This window comes from Taudactylus pleione, unplaced genomic scaffold (genome assembly GCF_031769625.1).
Source record: "Taudactylus pleione unplaced genomic scaffold, aTauple2 ptg000069l, whole genome shotgun sequence".
NCBI classification, from domain to species: domain Eukaryota; kingdom Metazoa; phylum Chordata; class Amphibia; order Anura; family Myobatrachidae; genus Taudactylus; species Taudactylus pleione.
In genome coordinates this window covers 4,869,754-4,891,619 of record NW_028284471.1, presented here as the reverse complement: position 1 = coordinate 4,891,619, position 21,866 = coordinate 4,869,754, and the positions used below count along the sequence as shown (strand labels likewise).

Below are 21,866 nucleotides of genomic sequence, written 5' to 3'. Positions count from 1 at the left end.
TCACCACCTTTTGTTTCTGTGTAGGGCATAATGTCACTGCCTTTCCTCTTGCCAATGGCACATGGTCTCTGTCTTTCCTCTTTTCTAAGGTCACTGTCTAAGGTACAGTAAAAATAGTTTTATCACTGACTCCCTTCATCAGTCTCATGCTTTCTAGCATCTTAGTATATTCTCAATTCTTCCCCATTACAGCCTTATGGTTCTTTAAATCAGAAATATTTTTACAGTGATGGCGAGTGGGATTTTTACTGGTGTGACGTGAGCTGGCTGCGTGAGAACTTTGATCATATTTACATGGAGGAACACGTACGCATCTGCCACTTCCGTAATCACTACGAGGTAAACATCGTCTACTGAAATAGATGTGCTTGTAAAACCAATCCTTCGACATGAACACGGAGGAAACACTGAGCTGGCAATTGGGCACAATGTACTATCTGTCTCTTGTTTTACAGCTGACCCGCAAGAACTTAATGGTAAAGAACTTGAAACGCTTCCGGAAGCAGCTTGAGCGGGAATCTGGTAGACTCGAGGCAGCAAAATGCGACTTCTTTCCCAAGACGTTTGAACTGCCGGCAGAATATCACCTGTTTGTAGAGGAATTTCGCAGAAACCCCGGGATCACTTGGATTATGAAGCCTGTGAGTATAAGAATAAACGTGTATCCAGGACCTATATACACAATGAATGCAGTTGTTTTATGGAAATAAACCAGTAGTTCCCAAACTCGGTCCTCAAAGTACCCAAACAGTCCAGGTTTTTTGGATATCCATACTTAAGCACAGTTGATTTAATTAGGACCTCAGTCAGTTTTTTTATTTTTTATTTTTATTGTCATTCGAAGCGTTGAACATCAAAATACAATCAAGGATGAACATAGCTATACAGAGATGGTTAGACATATTAAATCACACTTGTTTGAAGAAGTAGCATTTGGACCTCTTAGGGCAAAATACAATTATTTATCACAAATCGACACAAAATGGGCACGGTGGATTATTTGGAATATCCCATATTATATTCATATTGGCTTAAAAAAAAGAAACGATCATCATATGACCAACTTATTGAAGAACAAATAATACATTTGAATAAGAATAAAGAGAATACACAGAAAGAAAAAAGAAAGAAAACTACAAAAAGTTTTCTTACAGAGCTGTGTACCATCACATTCAAATTTTAATAAAAAGAAGAATGATGGGCCACCAATGCCAACTCCCCTCTCGTCAGACACTCACAAACAAAAAATAATACGAGAAAGTCAGGTCTCTAATCTAATTGGAGGATCTCCTGCCGCACATTGCGTCAGATACCACGTTGAGTTTTGCAATGTTCTATGGAGTTGGAGGCGAAGAGTACTCGAAAGAGTATCTACATAGCTCTCCCACATATCAAAAAATCTTGCCAACTTAATGTATTTTTCCATTATTACTTCTACCCAGCTCATTCTAAAGATATGATGTCATTTTGCCTTGAAAAGAGCTATAGGAGGTGGCTGAGGATCTATCCATGTATGTAGGATTGTTTTACAGGCTGCTGCACTTGTAGCTAATAATAAAAGTTTTCCTCCTGCAGAGATACGAGTATTATTAGGAAGAACACCAAATATCGCCCATTCAGGCGTTAAAGGAATGAAATTAACTAAATGTGCGGTAACATATGTCCGCACCTGTATCCAAAATCCTCGTATTATAGGGCAAGACCGCATGCAATGAAAGCTATCTGCCTCGGGAGTCCCACATCTATAACAATTTGAGCTCTGTGACATGCCTATTAGAAAGCTCCTATGAGGTGAAATGTAGGATCTGTGTAAAATGTTCAGAAACATAGTAGTATAGGAAGAATTAGTGCACAGGCTTTATCGTAGGCTTTATTTAGATCATCTGTCTGCAAAGCTGGAATCTGGGACACCCATTTTGCATAGCTTGTTGAGGATTTATTAGATATAAAAATTGTGCGAAGAACATTATAAATTTGTGAAATGGCTTTTATCTCTAATGATTGTGAGCTTAAAAGGTTGTCTAAGGAATTATTCCAGTCCAAAGCTGAAAAACTCCGGACTGTTGCCTCAACATAATGTTTAGCCTGCCAAAATGCAAGTGGGTTCCTCGTTAGTACTGGATATTTGTCCCTGGCCTCCTGGAACGTGAGGGGCCTCTCATCCTCTCTCTGTGTCAGCTTACCAATATTATTAATTTCTAGGGTATTCCACAAATTAAATGGGTAAGTAGCACCACCCCGCTGGAACTCTGGATTTGCCAAAAAAGGCAGAAATAATGTTTTGTGAGCATTCAGAGCGAATTTACGTCTCACAATATGCCAGGTTTTTCTTGTAAACCAAAGCAAGGGGTTCTCTTTGATCTCGTGTGGTATTTCCTGATCATGGGCATGTAGGAAGCCAATCAGACCACCTGAATCCAAAAATTCCTTCTTGAGAGAGGAGTTAGCATATAAGTCACAATGACACAACCAATCCTTAATGTATCTTAGATGCACTGCATAAGAGTACACCTGCACATCAGGGAAGTTAATACCTCCCTGAGTTCTAAGCTGCTGCAGTTTATGTACGCCAATACGAGGCCTCTTTCCATTACACACAAATTTCCTGAAAACATAATTAAGTTGTTGTGCGTCTTTATTAGAAATCAAAAAAGGCAGAACTTGAATGGGATACATAATTTTTGGAAATTAGACCATCTTAATTAGATTTTCCCTACCTGTGTATGAGAGCACTAAATTCTTCCAACCCTCCAGTTCCAAGGAAATGAATTTGATAGCGATAGTAAAATTCAACTCATAAATGAGGTGTGGGTTGTTAGAAATCCGTACCCCCAGGTATGTGATCTGTCTGTTCGCCCAAGTGATTGGGATATCTGAAAAAAAACGAAGTACGGGCCGAAGGGCGACCCAGACGTAATGCCACTGATTTGCTAACATTGACTTTAAAGCCTGATATGTTACCAAATTCAGATAAAATATTAAAAATGTGACTCAGGGATTGTGAGGGATTGGATACAAATAACATTATGTCATCGGCAAATGCCGTAATTTTGATCTCCTTTCTACCTATCTGAATACCCTGAAAGGAGCTATTTGAATCTAGTAATCTAAGTAAGGGGTCCAGACTAATGTTAAATAGCAGAGGAGAAAGGGGACACCCCTGCCTTGTACCTCTGAACATGGTGATAGGGGAGCCACAGTATCCATTGATCAATAAAGAGGTGCGAGGGTCAGTATAAAGAAATTTTACAAAGTTTATAAATAAAAGTGGGAACTGCCTTCTTTGTAAGATTTTAAACAAATGTGGCCATAATACCGTATCAAACGCTTTTATTGTGTCTAAGCTGATTAATACATTGCTGGTGTTGTCTACATTATGTGAAGCTACAATAGCTGCCATTGCAGTCCTAATTCCCTTTACTAATTGCTTGCCTCTTACAAAACCCAGTTGATGGTCCGTCAGTATTTGTGGTATTATTGATTGCAGTCTATCCGCCATTATCTTGGCCATCAATTTAATGTCTGTGTTTAATAGGGTTATTGGCCTGTAAGAGTCAATCAATTGAGAATTTATATCAGGTTTTGGGAGTAAAACCGTATAAGCATTGTTAAATTGTGGGAAAACCGTGTCATTTTTTAGAATTGAATTAAATAATTAGAGCAAGGCCGGGGCTAAGTGACCTTGTAAAATCTTATAGTATTCGTTAGTAAGTCCATCTGGACCAGGGGATTTCTGAAGTTTCAATGAGGAAATAGCGTCCGTTATCTCCTGTAGGGGTATATCCTTGCTTAGAATTTCCCCATCTTCAACAGAGAGCAAAGGGAGGTTGATGTCCGATATCAAACGTTCATGCATCCCCTCATCGAAAGGGCGGGTGTCATATAAGTTAACATAGTAATCTTCGAAATGGTGAAGGATACTTTCTGTCGAGGTGTCAATAGAGTCAGAATTGGGATCCTTAATTGCAGTGATAAACCTTTTCGGTTTACCTGGTTTAGACATGTTGGCCAGTAATCTACCAGTCTTATTGCCCCAACGTAAATATTTAAACTTTGAAAAAGTTAAATCTTTTTTTGATTGCAATAGGAGGAAGTCATCCAATGACTGTCTGGCATTAAGATATGATGTCTGGGTAGTCGGGTTTGGAGAGTCAATGTATGCTGTCATTGTACTAGATAGAGAGCTGTGACGTTCCTGATATTGCGCTGAGGATTTCTTTTTTTGTTGCGCAATATATTGAATTATGTGGCCCCGCATTGTGGCTTTAGACGCCCCCCAGAATACAGCTGGTCTGTCCCCATAATCTATGTTATCTTCTGCATAAGTCATCCAATTGTTAATAAGGAAGTTTCGGAAATCATCCGAAGAGTAAAGATAATTTGCAAACCGCCATTGGCGGAACCCTCCCATGAAAGCTGGTTTACTCAAATTCAAAGATACAGGGGCATGATCAGAAATGAGTATATTTTGAATGTCGGCCTTGACTGTGCGTTGGACCAAGGCATCTGCTATTAGAAAGGCATCAATGCGAGACCATGAGCCGTGTACTCCCGAGTAAAATGAGAAGGAGTGGTCTGTAGAATTAAGTAATCGCCATATGTCAGTCGCATTGAGAGTGGTTTTTAAAAATTGGAGTTGTCTACTGTCTGACAAATTAGGATTTCTGGGATTTGGTTGCCTATCCATTGAAGGGGAATCGACTGAGTTAAAATCACCTCCTATCACTAGGAGACCATTTTGACGTTGAACTAAGAGTTGGGTAATTGCCTGCAAAAATTCTGAGGTAGAAGTATTCGGGGCATAAAGATTGACCAGGGTATAGTTAATGCCCCAGATAATGGCGTCTACTATTAGGAAACGCCCATTAGGGTCTATTACCGTAGAGGTAACACTGTATTGTACATTTTTAGCAAATAAAATAGAAACACCCCTAGCTTTTCTATGAAATTTAGAGGATATGCACTCGCCTAACCATGGCGCTCTTAAAGAGGAGTCCTCGTCACTCCTCCAGTGTGTCTCCTGCAGAAATATGATATCTGGATGAAACCTACGCAAATGTGTGACCACTCTTTTTCTTTTGATGGGTGAATTGAGGCCCCCCACGTTCCATGACATCAACTCCATTTGTGAGGAACCACTATGACTAGATTGAGGTATGACACTTGCAGACATCTACCCCACACCCATTTTGACCTGACATAGATACAAAAATACACAATTCAAATAATCGCTCTCTCCGACCCAGCCTTCAAAGAGAGCATTCAAGACCTTTTTGAGAAAAAATATAAGCAAAAATAGAGGAATGACGAGAGAGGAGGACGCCATCTGCACCCACCCCATAAAATACAATGCCCAACACTTCAAATCACATTTTCCAATTTTTCCAAAACCAAATAAACTGGGGGTGTATGTCACCTGTGGCGACAAAACACCCATAGCAAACTTGATTAATAAACTAAACTGTAGAAAGTACAATAGTAAAGTGAACCAAGTCTATTGAGGTGACCTTATATTTATACCTAAATAAACAGTAATGAAGCAATCTTTATGGTTGAGAATCCTAGAATCAACGATTGGGAGACCTAGCATGATTCAATAACCCAGAGAAATGTTGTTTCGCTACAACTGGGTCAGAGAAAAAAATGTTTTGGTCATTTTCTTGTACTCTTAGTTTTGCAGGATACATAAGCTGAAAACGGTTATTGTTTTCATGCAGTACTTTACACACCTCTGAGAACTCCCTTCTCTTCTGCGATACAGAAACCGAAAAATCCTAAAAAATAAGAATTTTTGACCCCTCAATTTCCAAAGACTGTGCCCTACGATAAGCTCTCAGGACTTCCTCCTTCATACAATAATCCAGGAACTTTGCTATAACTGGCCTAGGTCTTGTGGCCGAATTAGGTTTCTCAGGGCCAATACGATGGGCTCTTTCTATGTTTGGCAGTGAGGAGTCAGTGGAAACCTGCAGTTTTCTATAAAGGGCATTAGTAAGAAAATCAATCAGTTGAGGACCCCTTACAGTCTCAGGGATGCCTATGAAACGTAAATTGTTCCTCCTATGGCGACTCTCTAAATCATCAACTTTCATCTGAAGCGACTGCAAGGAAGATGCCTGTGAATCTGCCAAGTTTTGGAGAGTAACTAATACGGTCCTCTGAATCACTAGATCTCTGTTCTAAAACAGTGATGCGGGATGTATTGGTTTAAATTTTTGCCACTGTGGCATCAAATGCGGACTGCACAGCTTGTAATTTTTTTCAATCATGGGCATTATAATTTTAGATATTTCCTGAGCCGTTTCTGAGGCTGATGGTTGTCTTGTGGAAACATCAGGAGAGGAGGGCGCACTTAATGAGTTTTCCTCAGATAGATTGGGCTCTGGCGGAGAAGGGGGGTTTGAACGGCCCGCATTTTGCTTAGCTTTACCCATTTTAGAGCTATTTGCAGGGGTTTGAGATCTATGGGATGATGATCTCTGGTAGTATCTATCCATACCCCAGCTCAGAAAGATACTGGTTAGGAAGCAATTTACATATTCAACACCGACTCTCCCACTGATATAGCTAAATCGGAGTTTAGGCAAAGAATGCAGTGATTGTAATGATGGAAAAGGTCACCTCAATTGTCAACACAGCATCATAAAAAAAATGATCACATCTTATTAGCATTGCTCTTCTTCATTGATAAATCGGAGTAAGTAGAAAAACTATTTATCAAGTAACTGTAATTGAGCAAGATATCGTACAAGTAATACCCTAGAGGTACGGCTGTGTGTTTAGAAAAGCAGAGTATATATATATTATAAAGTTGAGACTATTATACCAGGAAAATTATTATCATATGAAGCCCCACTAGGTGGAGACAAATCCTAAGATGTAAGATTCTATGATATCACACAAATGTAAGTGCAGTCAACAGAACCACAATACTTATGATCATACAATCATTAGGACATAAACCTTGGTTTGTAGAGGTTAACTAAAAATAGTGAAAATAAATAAAAAGAAAAGAATATATATATTTTTGGAAAAGAAGGGGGACACAGGGAGGGGCAGAGTGAAAGTAAAGATACCAGAATTGTCAAAAAGCTTGATACACTTTTTTGTACACTTAGCAGTCAACAGATGAGACCATGGGGACCTGTCCCCTCAGCGCGGCTCCAAGATGACCAGCAGAGTCCAGGTGGGGCCGCCCGTAGCAACCACCACTCACGACCCACAGCACGGCCAATATATCCTCAGCGGTCAATCAGGGATGAGGAGCATCCCCCGCAGCCTCGAAGGTTGTGACAGGATTAGGCCACCAGACAATGGTTTAGATAGGCTAGTGCCCCTTAGCAAGAATAGGACCTCAGGGTCAGCAACAGCAATCCGAAGAGGAGTGTCGGATACAGTGACAGAGCCCCCGCGTACAGGAGCACCGCGAGTTCCAGCCGGCTCTACAAGGATCACACAGGCCGGAGTTAGCGATACCTGAGCAGGACCTTTTAGCAGAGAAGGTGGGCAGCCGACGTCCCCAGTGCGGAACACCACGCAGCACCCGCAGTAGCCGAGGATCTCACAGACAAGGTAGGACACAGCGTGGGGCCTGTTTTCAGCCGCTCCACGAAGCCCCCTTAACAGCCCTCGCGTGCCATGAGGTCCCACCTGCACCGCAGGGATCACACAAGCCGGATGCAGCGGAACTGGAGCAGGACCTTTAGCAGAGAAGGTAAGCAGCCGACCTCTCCAGCAAGACTCCACGCGGCGCCCGCAGTAGCCACTGTACTCACAAACAGGGCAGGACACAGCGCGAGACCCCCGTAATCAGCCGCTCCACGAAGCCCCTTCCACAGCACACAGTCCATGCAGACCAAGCGCCACCAGTAGCAATCAAGTAGCGGGCACCACAGGCAGCAGGGGCCTTTAGTTGTAGGCAATACCAGTCCGGTTTCTATCAAGGCTCAATTGTAGTCTTCAGTGCGCAGTCGTACCACAAGGCTCCACCAGCTCCAATTTCGCAGGGAACAGCCGCACTGAGCCGTGACACCCCCGCAGGATCAGGCTAACAGGTCACAGGTAAGTGGCACCCCGGGACAGGACCAGACTTCGGGCACATATATTAGAAATGAACCCGGGGGGGATTAACTGCCATCAAGGTGTTTTCGCGCTAAGTAGGCTGCCGGCCAGCGTGCATACCATCCAGATTGATGGCTGAATTCCGGGGAAAAGTGAAAACGCTCCCACACGATTTAGGTATCTCCTGAATCCCCAAGCCTCGGGTAATCCAAGGAGATTCTGGTAGTCTGATAACTCAGGAAATCCAACAGGATGGAACCAGATTCTCTATCCGCTGTGAGGAGCTAAGCTAAAAAGCGGCCATACTGGATGCCCCGCCCACCGGAAGTCAGGACCTCAGTCAGTTTGATTATACCATCTCTGCACAAGCATAAAACTTGAACAGTTAGGGTGCCTTAAAGTCCAAGTTTGGGAACCCCTGAATTAAACAATATTCAGGAGAATGCAGCCTATCAATTCACTAGAAATCAATGACATCTCTAAGCCATGAGTCATTTTGGTCTCCACTGTGGGAAAGATTTACTATACAGAGGTTTTGTATGCGGTTTGCAAACTGTCACACATCACATGAGATCAAAGCCCGGGATTTACTAACGGGATGTAGTCAATATGCCGGCAGTCGAAATGCCGACCGGCAGAATCCCGACACTGAAAGCCTGTCACGGGACTAAAGATAGGCATCTAAATACCGACGCCTATCATTAGCCCCACGTTAAAATCATGACGCCCAGCATATCGAACGTAGGTAAGCTGGGCATTGCAAGCTGTTAGTCGCCGGGGGGACTTAGGGTTAGGCACCCCCCGGGAGGGTTAGGTTTAGGCTAGGGGAAGGGGGGGTTAGGCACCACCCCCGGAGTCTTACAGCTAGGCACCCCCAAGGGAGGGTTAACGGGGAGGGGAGGGTTAAATATACTTACCAGCTGGCGTTGGGATTTTTATCTGTTGGGCTTTGAACCGGCAGCTTCTAAGCCGTTGGTAGTTCATACCCAACCCTTTACTAACAAGCGGTTTGGAAGCTGAAAACTCAAACTACTTGCAAAGATCTCAAACCACCAGAAAAGGGCAGATTTTAGGCCTGATTCTGACAGGTGCTGTTTGAGCTATCAGAATTAAAATAAGGTATGTATGTATTACAGTCAATATTTACGTAAAAATCATGGGGCAATAATTCTTTAGGAGGCAATATTAATGTATTATTTTATTAAGGATGCAATATTAATGTATTCCTTTACTAAGAAGGCAAAATAAATATATGATTTTATTAAGGCGTTATAATAATGTATTATTTTACTAAGAAAGCAATATAATTTTTGTATTTGATTTATAATGAGTCAATAACAGTTTTTTATGATGATTGTTTAGTTATGGGGGCACCATTAATAGTGCATATCTGTGGCATTACAAGGGCCCCGCCAAGTATTTCTGAACTGGGCATAGCGAGATCTAGGCTCTGAAAGAGATTCCCCCTATCCATGTCTGCTCTATAAAGACAAACCACCGATCACAGTGGGCAGTGGCTTTTCATTTTAAACCCTTAATTCCAAAATGAGCGAGACTCGTCCTTCGCAATTTTGGACTGCATGTAGCAAGCGTGTCCCACTCATCCTTAGCTGCCAAGTTGTTAATGCAAAGAGAAAGTACTTTTTTATTTTTTTGTATTTTTTTTGTAGGTGGCTAAATCCCAAGGAAAGGGGATTTTTCTGTTCCGGAAATTGAAGGATATCATCGACTGGAGAAAGGTGCTGATTTGGGGGGACAGGTCTTTTAGAGGGAGAATATGGACTCAGGGCCTGATTCAGAAATGTACATAAACCCAATGGTTTGCTTACATCTCCAATATTTTTGGGTCTGTGTATGTGCAGAACAGGTCCTGCGATCTCGCTTGCAGATCCCCCAAGCGGAGGCTTTATTGACATGCTGCAGCATTTAGGGGGTGGAGCGGCCAGTGTTCCCTGAAACGGGGTTGTGTCGCCGCTGTTTTCTGGGAGGGACAAGGTCAGGGTCAGCGTCGGTGGACCCCGAATTACCTGGCCTTGCAGGCTGCCAGGAACCGCCCAGGCTGAGTAAGTCTTGGCAAAGGAGCAACAGACTCTGCACTCAGATCGCAGAAGCACCAAGGAGGTGTCTATTTCCTCCAGACACCCCCTGCTGCATTTGCTTTGGAGGGTATTGCACAACCGCTTCCTTGCAGCTGTGCAATGCTGTTTATATCTAAGTCAGGACCGCAGTATTTTGAACAAAGTTATTCTTCATCGCTGTTCCCCTCCTCCACAGGATGGAAGTCGTACAGATGACCAGAAAGATGAAATCTCAGTGGAAAATTACGTTGCTCAGCGTTATATAGAAAATCCGTACCTAATTGGAGGTGAGATGAGGGGGCTGTTGTGATGACTGGGTGACATTACACCATCTGACTGACGTTATGCTTGGTATACTGGAATCCTGTTATGTGGGGCATTACACTGGGGCTCATGTAGAGCTGGACATAATGAGCTCATGTAAATCAGTATAAGTGACATCACTTTCTCATGCATGAATATTCATTTCTACTTCTGATGTTTTATTGTTTATTCCATTTTCCTTCATGGATCCAAAATGAAGTAACTATATATTTAATTTTCAGGGAGAAAGTTTGATCTGCGAGTGTATGTTCTTGTTACGTCGGTGAGATACACTGCCTTATTGTTTTACTGTTGTTATGAAAATGTCTTCCTTTTTATTTCTTTATATTATTTTAAAGTAATGCAAAGCATTCAGAACCAATGTTTATGTGAAGTAAACTCCCAGACTTTGGACCTCATTCAGAGTCGGTCGAAGCGGCCGCATGGTCGTACGGAAAAAGGGGCCGGATATTCAAATGATTCCCTCGTAATTTGCGTCCCTAAGTTCGGATCGGTAGTTGGCCGACCAAGGGGAGGAAGCGGTCGGAAGACTAAAAAATACGCCCCCTTCTCGTACACTTTGCACGTCATCTCCGGGCATATAAGGATTAATCAAGACCATCGGCACTGGTCGTAGAGCTTAAGGTTGACCATACCCTCTCTTAAGGTCTACGATCATGTCAGTGTAAAAACCTCCCATGTCACATGTGCCATGACGCTACTTTGTTAATTATGCACTCCCATAATCCGTATGCACTCACATAAAACGCCGTTCGCATAATGAGGCACGCCTGCGTTCGGATCTCCACTCCCCCGTTTTCAAGCACCTTCCCCTGTTACCACCCACAAACGCCTCCATCTGTCACTCAAACTACCAACCTGGCTGTGTTCAAGGAGAGAGAAATTTCTGATCGTAGCGGCTAGTTTGCGCACGCGCATTGCGAACTTTACGCATGCGCAGTATAGCGAACATCGGTGGCGTACGACCGTGCGGCCGCTTCGACCAACTCTGAATGAGGTCCTTTGTCCCATAAATCTCATCTACAGTACAGGTGTGACCCGTCCTCACCAATCTTCTATACTATACTAGCCTGACATTAGTTGTACAAACTTGACCCGTCCTCTGTCACCCACTATACACGTCTATCTATACTCATACTGCATTGTCCACTGATACCATATAATCTGGGATTTATGACATAATACTACTTGTACTTACTGATGCTGCACTTCTTAATGTATAGTAGGCTACAGTCATGTGGATGTTTTTCCTCTGCTTACCGCTTCTTTGACATCGGACACAGGGCCTGATTCAGCAAGGATCAGTATTGCTAAAGCATACGCAGGCGGCCTGATTGTTGCGTACTGCGCATGCATCGCAGTGCGTGAAGCAACCATTGCAGTCACATTGCAGAGCGATCACACAGTGATTGACAGGCAGTGAGCCTGGGGGCGGGCGTGTCTGTCCGTTTGAACGCCGTTGCATGGGTGTACATAAATTAGCCATTGCGATTGCATGCGCAGTTTGAGTACTTACTGCATGGAACTAGGTTACCAATTTCTAAGTAAGGTCAGGGCTGCTGTAATTCTGTGTGAGGGACCAATGGTACTCAATGTTACCGATGTTTGTGGAGGTTTGCAAAGTATTACGGATGTGAGATAGCGGTAGTGGGAGGCAATGGCGTCTCTATGCTGGCAGTGCAACGGCATTGCGATTGTATTATTTGAATGCACAACCCACACATGATATGACACATCACTACCAGGAACTCTTAAAGACTTAAAGTACACCTGTCACACAGTGGGCCTGATTCCAAGTCGCATGCAATGCCGATATTCATGCAAGAGGTCAATGTTTTTCTACTGTACATGCGTCTAAGTCAATAAAAAGTCACACAGCTCATGGTTCAATAAACTGGGTCGTGACTGCTATTCAGACGAATGAAGCTGGTCCATCTTACTGGCGTGCTATGGGAGTGTCGGGGGCATGCCGCTGAACTGGTTGCAAAATCAGATGCTTAATCGCTCACATTGGAGCCCATACTCAGATGGAGATTCTGCAGCTATCATGAATCGATGGGTGCTTCTAAAGGCGCACCACGCGGTATTTTAGCATCTGAAGATGCTTAAAGTGGGCATCTTAGTCCTTGCACATGTTGACGCACACACATGTACACCATGGAAGGCTTGTATTAGGTATCAGCATAAAGTCGTACACACTACGCTGGCAAAAGAAAAGGACACGGACACTGCAGCAGCTGACTCAGAATCAGCCCCGATAGGATCAGTTGCTTGAGAAGTGAACCAACATTCATAGGAAAGCAGCCCACAACCACCTGTGCAGTTCTGTAAATAGTGCAAGCAGAAGCTTTGCTGTAACCAGTAGCAAATGTGGTTGGTTGTTCTAGGTTACAGCATGTTTGCACTTTGTAAGTCTTATTGTGTAAAACTAGACTATATTTCTGCTGTATATACATATTTTGGAATAATGTGACATTTATCCTCATTACAGTACGTTCCCCTGCGAGCCTGGCTTTACCGAGATGGTTTTGCTCGATTCTCAAACACTCGTTTCACTCTCAGCAGCATTGATGATCAGCGTATCCCTTTCTGAAAATGTTTTCCCACAATGGAGCTCACTCAGTATAGATATACACGTAGTGAGCAAATCTATATCCTTGTGACGCATATCTATACGTCACTTGGATAGTAGCCTATATTACTGCAGCCTCTGAGATGGTGTTAAAATCTGTCCATTTTATTTGGCAATAAATTCTGTATTACTGGTAAATCGGAAATACCTCCAAATTTCTGCTGACTCCCCAGCATGGTTTTACCAAGGTGTAGTTACTTGCTGTTTTTTCGCTTTACCCCCACCTCAGAATCAGGCCTGATATATACATCTCAGGAAGATCCACACCTCAGAATCAGGCCTAATATGTACATCTCAGGAAGATCCACACCTCAGAATCAGGCCTGATATGTACATCTCAGGAAGATCCACACCTCAGAATCAGGCCTGATATGTACTTCTCAGGAAGATCCACACCTCAGAATCAGGCCTGATATGTACATCTCAGGAAGATCCACACCTCAGAATCAGGCCTGATATGTACATCTCAGGAAGATCCACACCTCAGAATCAGGCCTGATATTACATCTCAGCAAGATCCACACCTCAGAATCAGGACTGATATGTACTTCTCAGGAAGATCCACACCTCAGAATCAGGACTGATATGTACATCTCAGGAAGATCCACACCTCAGAATCAGGCCTGATATGTACTTCTCAGGGAGATCCACACCTCAGAATCAGGCCTGATATGTACTTCTCAGGAAGATCCACACCTCAGAATCAGGCCTGATATGTACATCTCAGGGAGATCCACACCTCAGAATCAGGCCTGATATTACATCTCAGCAAGATCCACACCTCAGAATCAGGCCTGATATTACATCTCAGCAAGATCCACACCTCAGAATCAGGACTGATATGTACTTCTCAGGAAGATCCACACCTCAGAATCAGGACTGATATGTACTTCTCAGGAAGATCCACACCTCAGAATCAGGCCTGATATGTACTTCTCAGGGAGATCCACACCTCAGAATCAGGCCTGATATGTACATCTCAGGAAGATCCACACCTCAGAATCAGGCCTGATATGTACATCTCAGGAAGATCCACACCTCAGAATCAGGCCTGATATGTACATCTCAGGGAGATCCACACCTCAGAATCAGACCTGATATGTACATCTCAGGAAGATCCACCCACTTTTGAACAAATCAGTTCTGATCCCATTATTGTTTTCTGCCTGTGAAAAGTAGCCATAATGAGACGAAGCTGCAAGTAATGTATCTGCTGCATCCCCCACATTATAATTACAGAGACTAATTATTATGAGCAATTTTTTTATATTCTTTCTATAGACATGCTTGTTCTTAACTTGCCGATACAGATATTCATTTGACCAATGTAGCTATCCAGAAAACAGCTCCAGATTATGACCCAGAAAAAGTAAGTAAAGCTGCTGCCAGAAAAAAATATAGCCATGTAATAATTCAATAGATGCACAGCTATTATTTTATATGGTGCATTCATAGGTGCTTGCCCCATTCTATTTGTAAATGTCCCCACTTTGCATGACCTACTGTTACTGTTTGTTAATTTCTTAAATTAGGGATAACCCCCATGTTTTACAAGGAAGCTGGTTCATTTCTATTCTGAGTATCTTCGTGCTGTTTTTAACACATTCCCACCTTGCGTTTCATGCATATATTTTTAACAAAGAATTTAACAAAGAAAATGTTACAACTTTTGACAGTAGGTGGCAGTAGAGCAGTGCCAAGCAGAGTCCCTCCCTCTGGTTATATTACAGTTATAGATCTGCACTTCATTTGGCTTAGCTCCCCTCCAATCATTTGTATTTAATCATCTCCTGTACTTAGACCTCTGACATATTCTGACTTTAAACTGAAAATTTTCTATAGTTGACATAAAACGCTTCAGCAGTTTAAATACAGTATCTAATTAAACACAATAGATTGGAGCAGAATGAAATGCACGTCAGTTATACTGGCCATACACTAACGCGATTTCGGGCCGATCAAACGATTTTAGATGCGTCGGAAGATGAATTGTGTGAAAATCGTGTAGTATTTAGGTAGGGATACAATCCGATGTGCGCTCCCGCTGCTGTTCTATCGTATCTTATGATCAGAAGCGCAGCCCATATTATCCGTTGTGATCGTATGCAGATCGTGCCGTGTTTTTGCGTATGCGATGCATCGTGCGTCCGACCGTCGTAATTTAGATCTATCATGATCGCATGTTTTTGGTGAGGCGCACGATCAATCCTATCACGGCCAGTTGTATAGGGGCGAGTGATCGTATGTCAGATCATAAAATTTGGTAAACTAAATATTGATTTGTGGCAGAATGTATATTATTTAGTATTTTTGATGATACACAAATTTTTGTAATCTTGGATTGTTACAACCTTTAAAGTTTGTATGTTATCTACAGTTCTGTAATAAATTATGACAAAAATGAAAAAAGGACTGGCTCAACCCATTTATACCGATTTTTCCACTTGAAAGAATGTGTATAATTGGTGTATCAATGACCATTTCTCATTCTGGTTACAGTAATTTATTTAGTACAGCTGTGTCTTCATACATCTAGTGTCGCCACATGGCGCAAGACACTTGGTAAGACTTAGGCACTCCACCATGGTAGTGAAGCTTACTTTATCCTAAATAATAGCATCTTAGTCACATTGTAACCACAGTGTACCAGGGACACTAGGTTACTAGTTCTGTTGCAAAGGAATTGGTATAAAATGTGTATAAAGTTGCAGATTAATCATAACGAAACGTGGCAGGAAGAATGGCCGCAGACACTCATATTGGAACCTTGTACACAGAAGTACAAGTACTCCCAGCCCCAGTGGACAGCATGCGAGCCAAAGAGGGCCATTTGGTGCGATTAGAGCAAAGTTCTACGAGTACATATCTATAGATATTCCTTTTGAAAAAATGTTATGCTGCCATATTGATCATTTTATTTCTCTATACTGTATACGGTTAATTTTAAGTTTTGATAGTTGCTTTATGCTTCATAAATTAGTTCTGTATCACCCATTCTTTCCAGGGCTGTAAATGGATGATAATGCAGCTGCGGCATTACCTGACAGCCAAACACGGGTCTGAGGTGGTGGAAAACATCTTGCAAAACATGGACAATATTTTCATCAAGAGTTTGCAGAGTGTCCAGAAAATAATCATCAATGACAAACACTGCTTTGAACTTTACGGATATGACATCCTCCTGGACGAGGAGTTAAAACCGTAAGCGAAACCTTCTTGTGAATACATTACCTGTGTTGAAAGTGAAACAGTCATCAACCATTTTGTGCTCATAAACATTGATCCAGTCAATGGCATTGCACTGTGTACAAGGGACAGCTTCTATTCAACAGGCACATTAATAATCCAGGTATAAAATGGGCTGTGAGTGAGATCATTTGATAAATTTTTTATAAGTAGGTTGATCTCTAAAGATCGAGTAATAGTTAAAATACAATCAAACAGTGAATATTAATATAAGCAGATAATGAGAGATATGTTAAGAACTTACCCATGTTGTCTCTCTTTCTTCGAAGTCCATAGGGTCCACAGGGTTGACCTTGGGGTATAGGTTGGGACCCAAATCTGGGCACCACGCAGTTAAAGCTTTCAGCTCCCAAGAATGCACTGGGTCCACTCTCCCTATAACCCCGCCCCCAAGCCAGAGGCACCTCAGTTTGTAAGTAGCCAAAGGCCGGAGGAGGAAAGAAAGAGAGAGAAGACTGGAACACTCAAGAACCACACTCACAGAGAAGGAGACGGGAAACCGGTGACCGGTAACACAGCCCATATGAAGCCAGGTGCGTCAGGACGGGTGCCCTGTGGACCCTATGGACTTCGTAGAAAGAGAGATAACAAAGGTAAGTTCTTACCATATCTCTCATTTTCTTCTTCAGGGTCCACAGGGTTGACCTTGGGGATGTCCCAAAGCAGTCCTAGTAAGGGTGGGGACGCTCCTATGCTGAGAGGAGAATCCGACGCCCAAAGGAAGCATCCTGAGAGGCAAAGGTATCCAATGCATAGAACCTTAGAAAAGTCTGGACAGAAGACCTCGTGGCCACCTTGCAAGGCTGAACAGCCAAGGCACCACAGCGAGCCACCCACAAAGGGCCCAAAGCCCGAGTAGAAGCATCAACAGAAGCCGAAACAGAAAGGCCTTTCTGTGTGTAAGCCCCAGAGAAAGTCATACAAAGCCATCTAGCCAATGTTAGTTTATTGGCCGGCCATCCTTTCCTGTGAAATCCATAGAGCACAACTAAGGAGTCTGATTTCTGGAAGGAACTGGTGCAGTCCACGTAAATCCTGAGATCCCGGACCACAGTCAATGAGGACCCACCAGCTAAGAGGACTGGTAACTGAAATGTCGGTACAATAAGTTCCTGAATAATATGGAACTTAAAAAATTACTTTAGGAAGAAAAACAAAGGGCAAGTGCGACTCACAGCCCTGTCTAGATTAAATCTCCAGTAGAGGGAGCCACAACAGAACGTTCCCAATTCCGACACTCTCCTGGCAGCTGCAAATGCCATAAGAAAGAGAGTCTAAGCTATAACCCACGTATGGGCTATCAAAACCAGTGGTTCAAATGGAGGCCCCTGGAGGGCACGAAGAACTACTGCCAAATCCCAAAGGAGCCCCTAGGGGAGACAAAGGGAGATAGAATCCAAAGAACACCCTGAAAGAAGGCCTGGATACACGGGAGTGGAGCAATTCTACGTGTGAACCATACTGACAGTGCAGAGACCAGCACTTTCAGGGAGGCAAGGCGGAGGGTTAGACCCAAACCAGCTGGAAGGAACGCCAGAACCCTGGAAATCCTAAACACTTGAGGATCGTAGCTACAGGTACGATACCATAAGAAATACAGTATATATGCCAAAGTGAGTCAGATCCCAGGCGAAGCTGGCTTACGCGCTCTAAACATCCCGATGATGACAGAGCCAGAGAATCCTTTGGACCACAGTAGGGATGCAGTCAAAGACAGACGGTCCAGGTCCAGGGAAAGGCAAGGACCCTGAGAAAACAGGTCCGGACAAAGACAGCAGGAACGGAGTGTCAATGGAGAGACTCCGAAAATCTAAGTACAAATGACATCTGGGCCAATCTGGAGCCGCCAGCAGGACAGTACCTCAGTCTCGACTGAACTTCCGAAGAACTCTAGGAAGAAGGGAGACCGGAGGAAACAGGTACGCAAATTGGAAGATCCATTTCACTAACAACGCGTCACCGAAGGTTGCATCGTTATCTCTAGTTCTGACACCGTAATACCGGCAGTGTGAGATAGAGTCAGGAGACCCCGAGGACCACCTCTGAGAGGCTCCATCTGCTCACTAGGAGTTGAAACCTCTCTTGGTGAAGAGACCAGTCCCCGGAATACACGTTGTGATGGCTGAGGAAGTCCGCTTCCCAATAGAGAACTCCCGGAATGAACCCTGCAGAGATGGCCGGGAGGTGACCCTTGGTCCATGTCAGAATGTGTGACACTTCTGTCATTGCTGCCCAACTTCGAGCGTCTCCTAGATGTAAGCCACTGTTGTGACATTGTCGGACTGAACCTTTACAGGTTTTCCCGTGAAGTATGTAATAGGCCAGAGTAATGGCCTTAAGACAGCTTAAAGTTTTAAAAAGTCGATTGGCAAAGTAGAATCGACCGACTTTCAACGGCCCTGAAAGGAGTGCGGACCGGGCACTGCGCCCCAGCCCCGGAGACTGGCGTCCGTTGTAAGGATTACCTAGTCCGTGGTCCAAAAAGGTTACATGAGATAGCCATAGCCACCCAAATAGAGACAGACGCAGCTCCGGAGAGAGCATAATCGTCTGAACATTGATCCGATGGAGAAACCCTTTCCACCTGGAGAGGTTCAGATTCTGCAAAGGCTTGGAATGGAACTGAGCATATTCCACCATTCCAAAGGTAGACACCATGGATACCAGAACCCACATTACAGAGTGTAAGGACACTTGTCCACTCTGCGTACTCATAGTTGAAGAGTGGAGATCCTGTCGGACGTCAGAAGGATCCTCCGATTCTGAGAATCCAGCAGGGCTCCTAGATGAACCCTACCCTGTGAGGGATTCAGGGAGGACTTTCTACCAGTCGATTAACCATTTGCGCTTGTGAAGAAAGGCAATGGTTAACTGGAAATGGTTTTTAAACACCCTGGTAATCCTGCTAAGAGCCGGAGGCTGTCCAGATACAGGAGCAGTCGGATACCCAGAGCAGGCCGGCTGTCATGAAAGCCATAAATCCGGTAACCCCGGTGGGGCTGTTTACAGTCCAAAGGGCAGAGCCTGAAAATGGGAAGTGTTGCTGTGGCACAGCAAACCTGAGATAACGCTGATGAGAGGGATAAATAGGTACCATGTAGGTACGTGTCCTGAATATCCAGCGATACCATAAAGTTCCCTGGTTCCATAGCTCTGATGATGGAGCATAGGGGTTCCCTCCTGAACCGAGGCACCATTTAGGAATTGGTACAGGGATTTGAGATTGAGGATAGGTCAATGAGGACCATTCAGCCTCTGAACCAGAAAGAAAGTATAATGGTAACCAGTCCCTCTGAGATAGTGGGGCTGGCAAAATTACCCCTGCTTACAGCAAGGACTGTATAGCTTTCTGGATTTGTAAGGCCTTGTTCGGGTCTGCAGAAGGGCCTGTGTAGCAAAACAGGTGGGAGGCCATCTGAGCAATGAGAGGGCGTACCCGTGAGAGACCCCATCTCTTACCCAAGCATCCGTGGTGGTTTAACACCAGCACTGGGTGAAATGAATAAGTCAGCAACTCACTCTAGGATCCCCCAGATGAAGACCTGTCCCGTCAGGCTGAAGGTTTATCCTCAGGTTTAGAAGCAGGGCGTCTGGAGTTCCGGGTCTGCTAGGTTCCGGGTATGGCGGCCCTCGTGGAGGCTGACAGCCTAGGAAAGGACTGGCCTTTAGGCTTTCCCTGAGGACAAAAAGACTTAACAGATTTAAGATGCCTTGTAGTTGAAGTAGCTGAAGGCATAAACTTGCCGTTGGTGATGCTGCCCACGTTGCTACAATCTTGTCAAGGTCAGGACCAAACAAGATCTCCCCAATATAGGGTAATCCATTTTAAGGCCTAATTTGGAGTCCAACTCTGCCTTCCATGAGCGCAGCCATAGGGTATGGCGGTGGATACAGTCGCAGCCGAAACTCTGAAGGTTAGGAGACTTGCATCCAATGTAGTTACTCCAACATATGAAACTGCATTTTGAATGTGAGCAGCAAAAGGCATCTGATCCCCAGAAGTTTTTTGAGAGAAAAAGGTCTACAAGTGCATCAGCCCAGCACTCAATAGCATTAGCCGCCCATGCGGATAGCCATGGTTGGACGGGCAACAGTCCCTGAAAGCAAGTATATTGATTTCAGGCAAAGCTACCACAGATGTATCCGTAGAATCAGTCAGGGCAGGGATGGGAGGCGTAGTAGCGCTCTTAATTGGACGAGTATCATGAGACTCCACCCCAGGAGGAGATTCAGATTACTTGCAATAACCCTTAGGGAATGGGTAACATGAGGCTAAACGCTTTAGTGATACCTCTTATCTGGCGATTGCCAGACCCCCGCCCTGTGATACACCCGCTGGTCAGAGAGTAGGATAACAGCCAAAGACACTTTCATGTCTAAACTGAGGGCGATTTGATTTAAGTGCAGGTTCAACATCCTCTATAACTAGGATGGACTAGACCGCCAGCACCCAAGCAGGGATATTAATACTTGATATAGGTCCCCCCTCATGTGAAAGGAATAGGAGTCAGATACATTATCCAGTTCTCCCTTGGCTGACGATCTGTGTTAGACAGCAGTGCAGACTGAGGAAGATACTAAAGGGCGTTTATCACGCCTTCTTGGGTTTCCTAGAAACGACATCCACCCAGGGTGGCTGTGTGGTAATCCCTGTAAATGACAGACTGTTGTGGTACCTGAGGGAATTGCATGTACTGTGAAAAACCCTGGTAGGGAGCGACAGTCTGTGTCACAGGGGTAAACTGCAAGAACTGTGAGATACCCTGAGAGGGAAGGGTAGCACGTTAAGGTAACCCCAAGTGGGTTACAACTGTGGGAGCCGCCAGGCGATCCGCAATGGAGGCCAGGGTCTTGAGAGAAAAAAAAAAAAACACCCATTGGGGGTCCTTTAAGGGGCCCGGCACCTTATACATAACCCTTCCTGAGTCAAATCCTCCGTACTCATACCTGCAGAACATGACTTGCAGGACAGCAAAAATGGGTGCAGTATCGTGCTCCATTTCCTGGTCAGACATATCTGACAAACAATCATTGTGGAAATATCAAGCAGCACTATACTGGTCCTGACTGGCGCTAAGATTAGCTGCAGGGACCCACTATCAGCGTATGCAACACACAGTTCCACCTAAAATATATGGCAGCGTGAAGCAGTCAACAGTATGTGACCAACCTCACAAATATTGACAAGTATATATATGTGATGTCTCAGAACCACCCCAAGTACACCTGTATTAGGACAGATTGTAAAGAAAAGGGATAGATATACATTGACAGGTGAGAGAAAAAAAAAAAAAAGCACAGACAGCGCTAGCATAAGTCACATACAATGCAGAAAATATATTATATTACATATACTATACTGCAAATGGCACTACATTCAACTGCCCAGATTCAGTGTCTGGGAAGGCTATAGCGCTGTGTACACTGACCCAATAGGCCAGGTACGTAGGGGGACTGGACCAACTGCCGTCCTAGAAGATCTGCGATGGCTGCCCAGAGACCTCAGAGGAAGCGTGGCCCACGGA

The 21,866-nt window shown here is 44.0% G+C and overlaps 1 protein-coding gene across 2 annotated transcripts in view; it reads left to right on the top strand.

Moving 5' to 3' along the window:
* TTLL9 (tubulin tyrosine ligase like 9) overlaps nucleotides 1-21,866 on the top strand; it is a 35,752-nt gene that overhangs the window by 12,210 nt on the left and 1,676 nt on the right. For both annotated transcript variants that reach the window (XM_088467075.1, XM_088467074.1), the window contains 8 exons: nucleotides 228-339; nucleotides 456-641; nucleotides 9,732-9,800; nucleotides 10,336-10,426; nucleotides 10,685-10,725; nucleotides 12,955-13,042; nucleotides 14,406-14,464; nucleotides 16,100-16,296. In XM_088467075.1, the coding sequence (XP_088323201.1) occupies nucleotides 228-339; nucleotides 456-641; nucleotides 9,732-9,800; nucleotides 10,336-10,426; nucleotides 10,685-10,725; nucleotides 12,955-13,042; nucleotides 14,406-14,464; nucleotides 16,100-16,296 (843 nt within the window). The remainder of the gene's footprint in view (nucleotides 1-227; nucleotides 340-455; nucleotides 642-9,731; nucleotides 9,801-10,335; nucleotides 10,427-10,684; nucleotides 10,726-12,954; nucleotides 13,043-14,405; nucleotides 14,465-16,099; nucleotides 16,297-21,866) is intronic.